The sequence below is a fragment of the Rattus norvegicus genome, chromosome 17, assembly GCF_021556685.1.
Source record: "Rattus norvegicus strain SHRSP/BbbUtx chromosome 17, alternate assembly SHRSP_T2T, whole genome shotgun sequence".
In the NCBI taxonomy this organism is placed as follows: domain Eukaryota; kingdom Metazoa; phylum Chordata; class Mammalia; order Rodentia; family Muridae; genus Rattus; species Rattus norvegicus.
Window position 1 is genome coordinate 67,102,003 of NC_141550.1, and position 12,684 is coordinate 67,114,686.

Below are 12,684 nucleotides of genomic sequence, written 5' to 3' on the forward strand. Positions count from 1 at the left end.
GTGTTAACTCTTTACAGACCCTGGGGTCTATTTTCACAGGCACATGAATCCAAAGATTTAGCACATAGGCATCATTTCTATACTTTCTTATTCTGGAGTTCCAAATGATTCTTTAAAAATGTTGTAAGTGGGGCTGGGGGTTTAGCTCAGTGGTAGAGCGCTTGCCTAGGAAGCGCAAGGCCCTGGGTTCGGTCCCCAGCTCCGAAAAAAAGAACCAAAAAAAAAAATGTTGTAAGTGGCCTTAATAATTCTGGTAAAAACATTTAGATAAGATAGTCTAGTATATTTAAAATCTAAGATAAATAGGCTTGCACAAAAGGATACTGATGGTAGTTATGAAGCCAGGAGCTGTATCTTAAATTTAGCCATGCTGGGTATTTTGCAATACAGGAAAGGTGCTGGGAAAAAAAATAAGTTCTGGATTAAATGATTTCTTTTTTACATGGATTAAAAAACCAGCTAGAACAACCAGGAGGAAAGAAGAAGATATATTTGAATGTGTAAACATATTAACAGAAAGTAATTTTTTGAGACCAAGTTTCATGTGTATCTGCCTTCATAACGCAGTGTGTGTTGGTAGCATTTTTTCATACAGGTAGGCTCATGAAGAAGCAAGACACAATTGTATTCCTTCCAACCTTACTCTACACAAAGGAGGAAGAACAGGCTGAGTTCTGGAATCGGAAAACAGAGGTTACCTAGTTATTTGAACCTCACTTACCCTGTCTCCAGGCCGTACCATAGGTTCTTGCTTTGTACCTAATTTATGTAGAATGTTGTAAGCAACCTTCATACTTCTTGTCCATAGTTTGCCTGTTGATATAAAGCATAAACATACAAACAACTTAACAATACACACACATTTTCAACTATGTTCTACTGTGAATGTACAACTAGCATTTTGGCGTCTAGTTCATTCATCTATCCCACTCAGTAGATGTGGTTGGAAGGGAAGTGTCATGTGGAAAACTACTGACATCAGGGGGCAGGGATGAAAAGACTATAAAACTCAAAGCTAAAAATGCACTCACAAGTACTAGAAATTTAAAAAAACAGCAGGGGGCCGGGGGGGGGGGGGGAGACACACACACAGAGACAGACAGAGAACAGAGAGAGAGACAGAGACAGAGAGATATAGGGATATGGGGATGGAGGGAAGAAGGGAAGGAAGGAGGGAGGGAGGGAGAGAGGGAAAAGAGATTGGAAATTTTAATTTTAGCCTGTTTAGCCTGCCTTACACTTGGCCTATGACAGGGAAGAAGTTGATTGGGCATGAGTCTTAGTAGTTAATAGTATACAGCTATGGGAATGGGAGGGACGGTATCTTGAAATATCCTCTCTCACAGACAAACTTTACCCAAAAAAAATTGTTTTTATTTTAAGCCTTCAGCTTAAATTCCTAGAATAAGGTCTAAATACGTACTAAAAGCTGACACATTACCAGAGAATCAGAACCAGGTCTTAACATCTTAATCTCTGTTCGTGTGTTAAGCACTTACTGCAAAGTTACAGGAATCTTTAACTGCCATCTTTGTACTAGATTAAGCAGGTGCAAGGGGGCCCAGTGAGAGGTTTCACAGATCTATCAGGGATATCAATCTGTTATAAATGTGTGCTCTCTTGGGCAACTGCAATGAACACCAGCTGTATAAAAATGGCTCTGACACATCACTTAAACCCTGATTCCCTCCAAGTTGTAAACTTCTCAGAGTGGACATTTTCTAATCTCAGGGTTTGAAACTTGGAAGAAGAACCTTTGCACTTAAAGTGCAAGTTTTTGTAATTTTAAAATTCTGAACTCTAGAAAACAATTCTAAGTGGAATACGAATGTAAATTTGGGTTTAAGATAATTTTCTCTTTTCTGAAAAGTTTCAACAAATTTTATTTAAGAACAAAAACAAACTCTGAAGGACCTTCATATTTCAAGCCTTTATCCTGCACTCATAGATGTCCTGGTAATCCTAAACAGTGTGAAATAAAAGCAACTTCAAATCTAAAGAGCGTTTTTGCATTCAGAAGGTATTTTTTCTAGCACAGTCAAAGACACTCAGCTACTGAGAGCTTTCAAAATAAATCAAGGTTCTAGACAGTGTATTCATTTAAAAGACTATAACACAGATTAATCTAACTGTGTCTCAATATAGTCCATGTCTAATTTTCTTCAGGTGAACAGAAATTCCCTTGGTTTATAACACAGTTTTTACTTAAAAAAATTAACTGAATTTGAAAACAAAACAAAAAACCTGAATTTGTTTTATTTCCTGTCAGAACTGGAGCTACCTGAATTAATATTGTTGCTATTCTCCATCCATCTACTTGTCTGCCCCCTTTGTGGATAGCAAGCTAGGAGAGTGTTTTATCTTTCACTGCTCTAATCTCAGGACAATTTTTGATTCTCAGTATATGCTAAACACTTTTGGGAGAGTTCACTAATGTCACAGGCAAGAACCAATTAAGTCCACAGTCATGGTATGCAGCTTAATGTAACTCGTCAGTATTTCATTACTCGATATTAAGATTTCATTCGTGCTCTCTTCCTCATCTCAACCCCACAGATCCTTAAAGTCATTTGATATCTCACTTGGGGAGTTCACTTCTCTATCAGTGGTCATCAGTTTGTGAGAAACAATACAGGAGCAATGTTTTTCCACCATAAATAATTTAAGCCTTTAAACCTTTCTTACTGTGAACAAAACTGGGAAACTATTCTAGCTGAATAATTACATTTTGTTGTCACTGAATAAAATGAAAAGCAATGTGTTATAAACAAACCAATCAATTAAAACTATTACAGTTTGCTAATGCTTTAACTTCATTTTCGGCTAGGACAGTGGGGGGTTGATGTCATTATATACTCCCACACTATCTAGTTTTACATAGAGTCTCGCAAAACTACAGAATCACACTTTGAGCAAAAATTCTTGAAATATACTTAGAATTTTTACATCTTGTAGTTTTCAGAGAAAAGGAGTAAGTCAAGTGCCAGTATAAATCAAAGGGGAATAAGCACTTCTTAGAGTGGCTGACAAAGACTGGTTTCTTCAGCTTCACTTGGATTTGAATGACGTCTAAGCTACTTACTGAGACGGTAACTGCAGAGAAAGGGCACGAATGAATATGGAAGGGGTAAGTGGAAAGGCTATCTGGTACATTCCTCACTCCGGCAGCTAACTCTGACACACTTGAAGTAACTCAGAATGGATCAGGAGCTCACCCTTTTCTGAGGAGCTACTGGCAACTAACTGGAACAGAAGAGTCCATTTCCTTCAAGGATTCAGACGCTACCCATGCTCCAGTAGATGGTCCTACAGCCATGCATATACACATAGCACTAAGTAAACTGACTCAGTGGGTGCTGGGAGGAAGAAACGAGCACATTAAAAGTTCTGAGTAAGAAGGGGTGGTGGAGATAGAGAAAGAATTGAAAGGCAAAGACTGGAAAATAGATTTGAAAAATACATTACATGCATGTATGGATATTAAATATTTTAAAATAAAAGGAAAAATAGAAACATTTATATAGTAGAAAAAAAAGTGTGCTTATGGCATCCTAACAGGAGAAGGAAAGACAGGTGAAGATGGAGGGATCACCAGGTGAGAGGAGGAAGGGACAGTGTGTAGCCTGCTTACTCTCCACAATTAGGATTATGGCACTTTATCTGCATTTTCTACTACATATTCTAAGTTTCTCAGCTGAGAATTCTGCTGCCTCAGGACTTAATAGAAAATTAAATTTGGGGGCTGAAGGGAAGCTTGAAGACTTTAAATACTAGAGTCCTTCAATTATACCATTTTTTTCGGGCATTAGAACAACTTAAATTCAATGAGCCTTGTTCTCCCTGTATTTTCTAAGAAATAACCAGGCAATTTGTGGTTCATGTTTTTGGTTCCCACAGAGATAATATTCATCTATAATATTCATTGTGTCAGCTAACAATTTTATATTATGTACTGATAAGGTATGAGCTTAGATTTAAAATATCTTATATTTAAAAGATCTTACTTTCTAAAATTTTTTAACAAGCAAAAATGAAGATTGACCCATAGCATATGACTGACAAATAATATTAAATACAGCAAATAGAAATACAGTAAAATGTACGTGACTTACCAGCAGAAGTTACAACATTTTGGGTACAGGTATGATGCATACATAAAACTATGTACCCCTCAAAGCAATTCTGTTTCTTGTACCTCAAACTTATCATAGCCTTACCCAGAGGGCAAAGAGGCAAGCACTGGTTTCCTCGACAACTGGTCACCAACAAACAAGGGTGGCAGTTTTAATCCATTGGTAAGCTTCTTCAGAAGTCATTTTTATTCAATTCTGACTTCCCAAGCCAGAGTACTGTACCATTGTACAACACAAACTTAAGACACCTTCGTCAATGAATGCAGGCCACCAGAATGCACACAACTTCTGGGACAAACACAAAGCCTGGTGCTAGGGTCCCTACCTCCCAGTCCGGTAACTGTTGGAGCCATCGCTGTAATGCTGCAGCAATCCCAAACATAATCAGCACTCGGGATTAATGTGGACAGGCATAAGGATCACACAGAAATGTCTCCTCTTTTTAACTGAATAAAACCTTTTTCTAAGAGCATACTTTAAAAAAAAAAAACCAGCGAAGCTTATGCTAAATCACAGATAATATTCTTTATCTATTTTAAAGCACTCAATGTAGCCACAAATATAAAGAAATTGTAAAAAATATACTGCAAAACCTACATACTCAAGCCCAAATCCCATTTTGGTACCTGAAATGCACAAGTGCCCCGGGGCCCAACTCTCCAAGTGTTTGGCTCTCCCTGGTTCTATTACGGAGTATCTGGCTCCTAACCTTGATGACTGATTTAAAACTCAAGCTCTTTCCTCATAATTATCCAACATGTTTAAGCCAAAGTTTAAAAAAAAGAGAAAAGCACTTTCTAATGTCGTAGACGCAGAAGTAAAGCGAGCCATTTGTTCTTGTGGCTATGAAGCTTAAATCCTTGTAAAGCTGAAGCCGGTATTATGAAAATAGCTGTAATCTGTTTTCTCCATGGTTACACAACTAAAAGCAAGGCCTCCCTGGAGTACAGCCAGTATGCGCAAAAGTTTAGTCTGGGTTAAGGAGACTGTGAGAAGAGCTAAGGGAAATCTGTTTGTTTGGCTTTCTGTACTGTATATCCAAATTTTATTGTTTCTGAGTGATAGAGGTCCAAGTGGAGCCAATCAAACACAATCATAAATGCCATGAATCTGAATAAAAGATTAAAATCTCTCGAGTTTAAAAAGTCACAATTCTAAAAGTAAATTTCCAATGTTGAAATCCCAAAGGGCAAAATTCTGATCTCTCTGAGAGAGTAGAGGTAGACTTTGTCAGAGGGACGGATTGAGGATCAAGGTCTGGGATGGGTTAGTCCACTTAGATGCAGGATAGCAGCACATGACGCAGAAGAAATACCTAGAAATCTGGTCAAACATCTTCTTGGATATGTCTGTGAAGTTGCCCAGAGATCAGTGTGGGTCTGAACAGACCAACTAGGGATGGTAACCCTTGATACTAACTGATACCAACTAGGGATGGTAACCCTTGATACTAACTGATACCAACTACCCAGCTAGGAGACCAGAAAGAACTTGGCAGAAAGTGAACTGCTCTTTCTCCGGGAACTAGAAAGAAGTCTTTCTTTGCTACAGCAGAGATTAGAATCCCAGGTGTGGGAGGAGGAATTAGCTCACTGGAAGTATGTGAGCCTGACATGCACACAATCCTAATTCAACCCCTACCAGAGCAAAACAATGGCATAAAGTAAACACAAGTCCAGAATCGGTAGCCTCTGGACTCCCAAGAGTCAGCAGACTTTAGCTTCCTACTGTTTAGAAGCGTCAGCATTACTTTGTATAATTTGGTGTGCTGTATCTCTTACTGTTGTGCTGCTCTTATTCCAGTAATGGGATACAAATGACACACCGTGCAGACAGCTCTAACTCATTTTATGCATTTTTGCCTCTGCAAAGGTACCTATTGTTTGCATATGTAAATGTGATTAAATTTCCTGGAATCAGTAATTGTCCTCATTATAAACTTGTACTCCTCTATGATAAAAATTCCCCAGACCTTAGCTTTCTGCTGACTATAAACATAACACTGACCCAAATGGCTTTGATCAACCTTGTCAGAAGGCTGGGGCTATCCACCATGGCAGTACCGAGGACCGGGTCATAGAGCCGGATGTGTGTAATTGTCAATGCTAGAGATACACATGCAGACCTTTGCTTTCTGACGTAGCTCTTTATGAATGCAGCCATCTGCTTGTAAGTTTACGTGACTTGTATGAATAAACCTGAGTGTTTAGCTTGGCAAAAAATGTTTCTGTTCTTATATATATTTACTGTAGAAAGTGGCCCATGAACTATTATGCCAACATTTTCCTATCTTTCTACTATAAATCTCTATTTAAAAATGTAAGCAAAGCCAGGTGTGGTGCATGCCTTTAATCCTGGCATCAGGGAAGCAGAAGGTGAGTGGATCTCTGAGAGGTTCAGGCCATCCTGGTCTACATAGCAAGTTATAAGGAAGCCAGGGCTGCATAGAGAGACTGTCTCAAAACCACACACACACACACACACACACACACGCATAAAATGTCATCTATAGAATTTTAAATGTTTTTCCATAACTATTTTTTGAAATTTAAAACTTCTGGGATGTTAGACTTCAGGAGTTTCCATCATCTTTTGAGTTAGCATCTGGGAATACAGCATAATGGTATTCTGAGGAATTATGACTCAAATCTAGGCCCAAAGGCTTGATAGATACTTTGTACTGATTACCAATGAAAGCATTCATTTGAGAAAACCAAGATCAAGTGTCAGAGTTACAATCATAGCTTTATATATCCATTTCTGGTTTTAAGTTAAAAAATAAAGTAAGAACTCCTCTATCAATACAATTTTTTATGAAAAATTTCTTTAAATTTTCATCTACTTTTAAGCCAGAAACAAGCAAGGCAACACAGACATAATTAGCCACAGAAGATGTATGGCCCCTTCAACAGGGGTCTGTGCAGGGAAGGCCGAGGTCCAAGAGTGAACCAAGTGGCATTATGGGATTACCGTAAGTGAGGATGTACAGGGGTTTGCCATTTGTGTCCATGGTAGTCAGGCAGGGAGCCTTCGGAGAGATGGTCCCCCATCGTTGTAGTGCAGCTTCTAAAGAGGGTGGCCAGTTTGTGACGACTCCCAACTGCTCCCCTCTTGTGGCCAGCATCTGGGCGCCCTCTGGCTTTGGTTGGTTTGGATCTGGTTGTTGAACTAAATACATTTAAACATACAATATTTTTAAGAAAAAGATATCCATTTAGTGTTTTTTTTTTTAGTTGTTTATAAAATATCTAAGAGACTGATACTGAAGGCTGATGGCAAACATGCTTTCCTAAAGTCAAACCACTGGGTTTTTACAGTTTCCAAGGTAACAGGGAACAGGGGACTTAGATAGGTGTGAGAACATTTGTAAGTAACACACAAAACTGAACCACATACCTAGAGTCTCACATTTAAATGCATGGGTTTAAAGTTCTAATTGTTAGCACATGGTATTCAAAACTCCAAAAGGCTCAGCTCTTACATTATACTTTTCCCTTGAATGACAAGATATAGGCAGAAATCTACAAATACTCTGAGTAACAAAAGGACAGTAAAGGGACTTTCAAGAGTAAAACTCAGGCCTCATCATAGAGCGCAGACTGCTTGTTTAGTTTAGATAGGGGTGAAGTAACATCATCTCCCCTATTTCTAGAGAAGCGTTCTCTCAGAGATTGAGGTGTCACCTCAACCTGTCATCTGGAAAGTCAGCAGAGCCTTCCATAAATTTTATTATATTTTTCAATTTTCATGTGCATATTTGCATTGTGTGCATGTGTGTACATGTGGATGTGTGGTCATGTATACATGTGAGAGTGCATTTGGAGGCTGGAGATTGATGTGAGGAACTGTCTTCCATCATTCCTCTCATTCATCGAGGCAGGGTCTCTCAGTCAAATCCAGAACTAACAGATGAGGTTAGTCTCGCCCAGCAGCTTTCTCTGGTGATCTTGTCTATACTTTCCCAAACTGCCTTTTGTATGAGTTCTGGGGTCTGAAATCCTATCCTCACACCTGTGCCGAGCACTTCTTCCTGCAGTCATCTGTTTCTCCACCCCTCTGCTGAGTCTTAACTTCAATAAAGAAGACACTTGGGTTTGAGCCAACAAAAGATCTCTTCTGTTCAATTTTGTTTCAAGTTGTCTAGTTCTAACTGAGGTAGTGGGCAGAGTCCCCACTGTGTTTCTCCAATCTCAAAAGCCTTTGTAGAAAAATACCCTTTGGCTTTGAGTCAAAGATCTTTATAATTTCATTTTGCTTTTATATCATGGCACTAAATTCTTACAATGAGGCCCAAGTCACAGAACAACATCATGTTGCACTGAGGGGGCAGATGGCTTCAAAGCTCTAATTGTGTGGCACTTGGTGCACCTTTCAGATATGCATTGGAAACACCAACCTACACTGACTTAGCGCTCTATTATTGAGGGGAGGCTAGATTATCACTCTTAACAAAATAAAGAGTTCGCATAAAATGTAGCACTGTACAAAGAACCAAGGACTTCATAAAAGAAGGGGTAGAAAGAAATACTTACCTTCTAACAATTCCTCAAAGTCATCAACAAAGAATTCCCGTAATGGTGGTCTCTTCGGTCGTTTAAGGGTATTGACAAGCTGCTGAATTTTTGCTGATACCCGGCTACTTACTGGTACACCTGAAAAATAGGAACCACCGTGGACATAAAACAAACTCCGGAAGGAATAAGAGAATTTATGAGAAATTTCCTAAACAAGGTTTTTGTTTCCTGTCATGGGGATACATCGCAAGGCCTAGTGCATGCTAGACAAGGAGCCTAAGCACTGGCCTGGACCTCCACTAGTCAGAAAGAATTTGTAAAGTGTACTTTCAGAGCCGAAAACTAAACCTAGGTCTGGAAATATGGAAAAAATTCTCAACATCTAAACACAGTATATTCTCATCAATTAATCCCAATCAATTTGGTTCTGATGAATCCAAGACCAGTGGTAAGCATTTTAGTACTACCTCTGGTTATGGTTCTGAGGCGAGGGTGTATGTCGTATGAAACATAAGACTACACAACGCAGGAGTCAGAATTTACCTAATTCAGAAAGATATTTAGAATGAATAACCTAATTCTGACATAATTTAGACAGAATTTACCCAATTCTGAAACTTGACAGATTTCAAAGATGACAAAGTTTTGAAAATAATGACAAGAATAACCTCAATGATCAGTTTTAATAATGGGTATACAGGAGAACTAAAGCCAATGCGGGTGGGATGGAAAGACAGCCAATTCTGTAAGAAACAGAATGGTCATAGTCTTAGTTGATATTTATGTTTAAGTAGCATTAGGACTGCAACCATGCTGAGGACAGTGTACCATTTGTTAGAGATGGCCAGGGCAAGCTATTTAATTGTGAACCACCCAGTTGTCATAGTAACATCAACAACATTGTAGGGACCATGTACTGCAGCATGTTGATACTGTTTTGTCCATTTTTCATAAAATTAAAAAAAGTGTAATTTTACTGCCAGTTCCTATGCTAACTTTTATGAGCCTGGCAATTAAAGCAGAATAGAGCAGACAGTTCACAGCTGAGGTTTGCTGCTTTGCACTGAATACTGGGAACTAATAATGTTACTATAAAATGATTAAAATATGGAACTAAGGGGTTGGGGATTTAGCTCAGTGGTAGAGCACTTGCCTAGCGAGCGCAAGGCCCTGGGTTCCGTCCTCAGCTCCAAAAAAAAGAAAAAAAATATGGGAACTAAGAGAAGCCTTTTACACTGTGTTTTATCAAAGCACTGATAATTCACTTCTAATTTTAAGAAAAAGAAGATGACTCCTTCTCCCAATATCTAAGGCATTAACAACACCCCTTTAAATCATTGTTTTTTTCACTTAACTTCATTTTGCCTTCTGAAGTAGGCATTCAAGGTTTTAACACTGATACTGTAATTTCTTAGGGATTCTAATGATTCAATCAGTTTTAGTTATACATTAGCAAAAACATCAACATCTCGTTAGATCTATTTCTTCTCATTGCTGAATTACACAATATTTACATTCTTTTTAATAAGGAGAAATTATTAAACAACTTGGAGATAATTTGCATTTTTTTTGGTCAGGTCACCTTCTAGTAGAGTTCCTAAGGAAACGGAAAGCAATGAGTGTCTAGGGGTAGCGCACTCAGTCTGAAAGATCAACACAGTCTTAGTGAGGACAGAAGTAGAGCTCACTCAGGCAGAAGCACCTCACTGTAAGACATACCATCCCCAGTCTCCATGAGCTCAGCATTGCCATACTTTGGTGCTGTCCGGGATGTGGTAGAGCCCTGTGGCCTTTCCACTTGTATTGAGTGTTCTGAGGTGTATGTGGTTACATCAGGAGGTGCAGAATGATTTTCTGTAAAGAAGCACAGGAGACAATTTTCTTAGGAGCTTCATTGTTATTCTGAAGGTCAACTAATTAGGGCCTGAAAAATGTCTAGAATATGACAAACCCATACAAGAGAATCACTTGGACCCAATATGGTGACACAAGCCTGCACTCCATACTCTTGGAAGTGGATGAGATGAAGATCAATTTTTGGGGCGAGCCTAGCCCTATATAAGAAAACACCGTATCTCATCCAAAAAAAATTACCCTAAAGCAAAGTCAACCACAAAACTTCCAAACAAAGGTACGTGATTAAGTTAAAATAATGTGTACCGTCTCTAGTGGAAAACGGTACAGATTCAGACTTAATTTAATAACAGGAGCAAGATCAATGAATCACTGTCGCATTTTCACTCAAGTACTGTCTACCATGACGGAGCAAGGCACTTAGTGTGACAACAGAGGCAGCAAACAACTCACGCTTTGACCCTGACAGCCAGGGCTTAAAGGGCAACACTGTTGATTCCGGGAGAGCCTGAGACACAGGTAATCACCTTGTGCCTCAGTTTTCCTACCTATCAAATTGAAGCAGTAATGGCGATCCCCTTAGATATTCAACAGATTGAACAAATCAATACATGCAAAACTCTCAAGGTATTTCTGATAAATGATGAGAGACATCAAGAAATAGTCAACTACTTTAATTAAAAACTGAATAATCTTAAATAGTTACTCAAAAAAAGGTTATAATCTAATGAGTACTAAGTGTCACATCATGGCTATCTTATTTGGAGTTGTGATAAAATACCATGACCAAACAAACGTGGGGAAGAGGGGATTACCTGGCTTACACTTCTACAGCATTGTTCATTATCAAAGAGATTCAGGACAGCCACTCAAACAAGAAAGAAATTTGGGGACAAGAGCTGATGCAGAAACCATGAAGAGTGCTCCTTTACTGACTTCCATTCACGGTTTGCTCAGTCTGCTCTCTTATAGAACCCAGGACCAGCAGCCCAGGGACAGCACCACCCAAAATGGTGCTCTCCCTCAACACTCACTAATTAAGTAAGTGGTCTACAAGCTTGCCTACAGCCTGATCTTATGTAGGCATTTTCTTAACTGCAGCTCCCTCCTCTCATATGACTTTAGCTTGTCTCAAGTTGTCATGGAACTATCCAGTACAAATGTCCAAGGAACAGGGCAAACTTCCCCCATAGGATTCAGAGTTAACTCCTCAATAGTTAAATGGCAATAGAACAGTTTTTATAATTATTAGAGCATTAAGACCATGTACAAGAGATGGTCAATGAATTAGACACATGTAAGTTCCAATAATGCATTATCAGAATGCTAATTATGATTCACTGATGTGTATTACATGGAAACTTTAGATCACTTCCTTAATACTACTCCATGTTAGAAGTATATAGTCTTGGGGCTGGGGATTTAGCTCAGTGGTAGAGCGCTTACCTAGGAAGCGCAAGGCCCTGGGTTCGGTCCCCAGCTCCAGAAAAAAAAAAAGAACCAAAAAAAAAAAAAAAAGAAGTATATAGTCTTCCTGAAGGTGGCTGTCTTAGTCACTCTTCTATTGCTGTGAAGAGACACTAGGACCAAGGCAATTCTTTTTTTTTTTTTTTTAAAGATAAGATGTATTTATTTTATGTGTATGAGTACACTGTCGCTGTCTTCAGACACACCAGAAGAGGGCATCAGATCCCATTACAGATGGTTGTGAGCCACCATGTGGTTGCTGGGAACTCAGAACCTCAGGAAGAGCAGCCAGTGCTCTTAACTGCTGAGCCATCTCTTAGGCCCCAACCAAGGCAACTCTTATAAAGAAAGTATTTAATTGGAGGCTTGCTTACATTTCCAAGCTTAGTCCATTATTACCACAGCAGGAGCACTGCAGCAGGCGCAGCAGGTGGGATGCTAGAACTGTAGTTCAGAACTACATCTTGATCTGCTGGCAGAGAGAGAACCTGGGCCCAGCATGGGCTTTTAAATCCTCAAAACCCACCATACCCCTCAGTAACACATTTCCTCCAACAAGGCCACATCTCCTAATCCTTTCAAACAGTGCCACTATCTATTGACTAAGTATTCAATATACTAACCTATAGGGGCCATTCGTACTCAAACCACCACCATGACAGTCATATAGAAAAGTCTTTCTTCTTTGGCATCTTTAATTTTACACTCGGGTTCTG

At 39.1% G+C, this 12,684-nt stretch overlaps 1 protein-coding gene across 5 annotated transcripts in view; it reads right to left on the minus strand.

Moving 5' to 3' along the window:
* Nucleotides 1-12,684, minus strand: part of Dip2c (Dip2 acetate--CoA ligase C) — a 384,823-nt gene that overhangs the window by 108,217 nt on the left and 263,922 nt on the right. For all 5 annotated transcript variants that reach the window (XM_087590742.1, XM_087590741.1, NM_001415158.1 and 2 more), the window contains 4 exon segments: nt 10,367-10,501; nt 8,666-8,785; nt 7,104-7,301; nt 722-813 (listed from right to left, as the gene is read on the minus strand). In XM_087590742.1, the coding sequence (XP_087446868.1) occupies nt 722-813; nt 7,104-7,301; nt 8,666-8,785; nt 10,367-10,501 (545 nt within the window).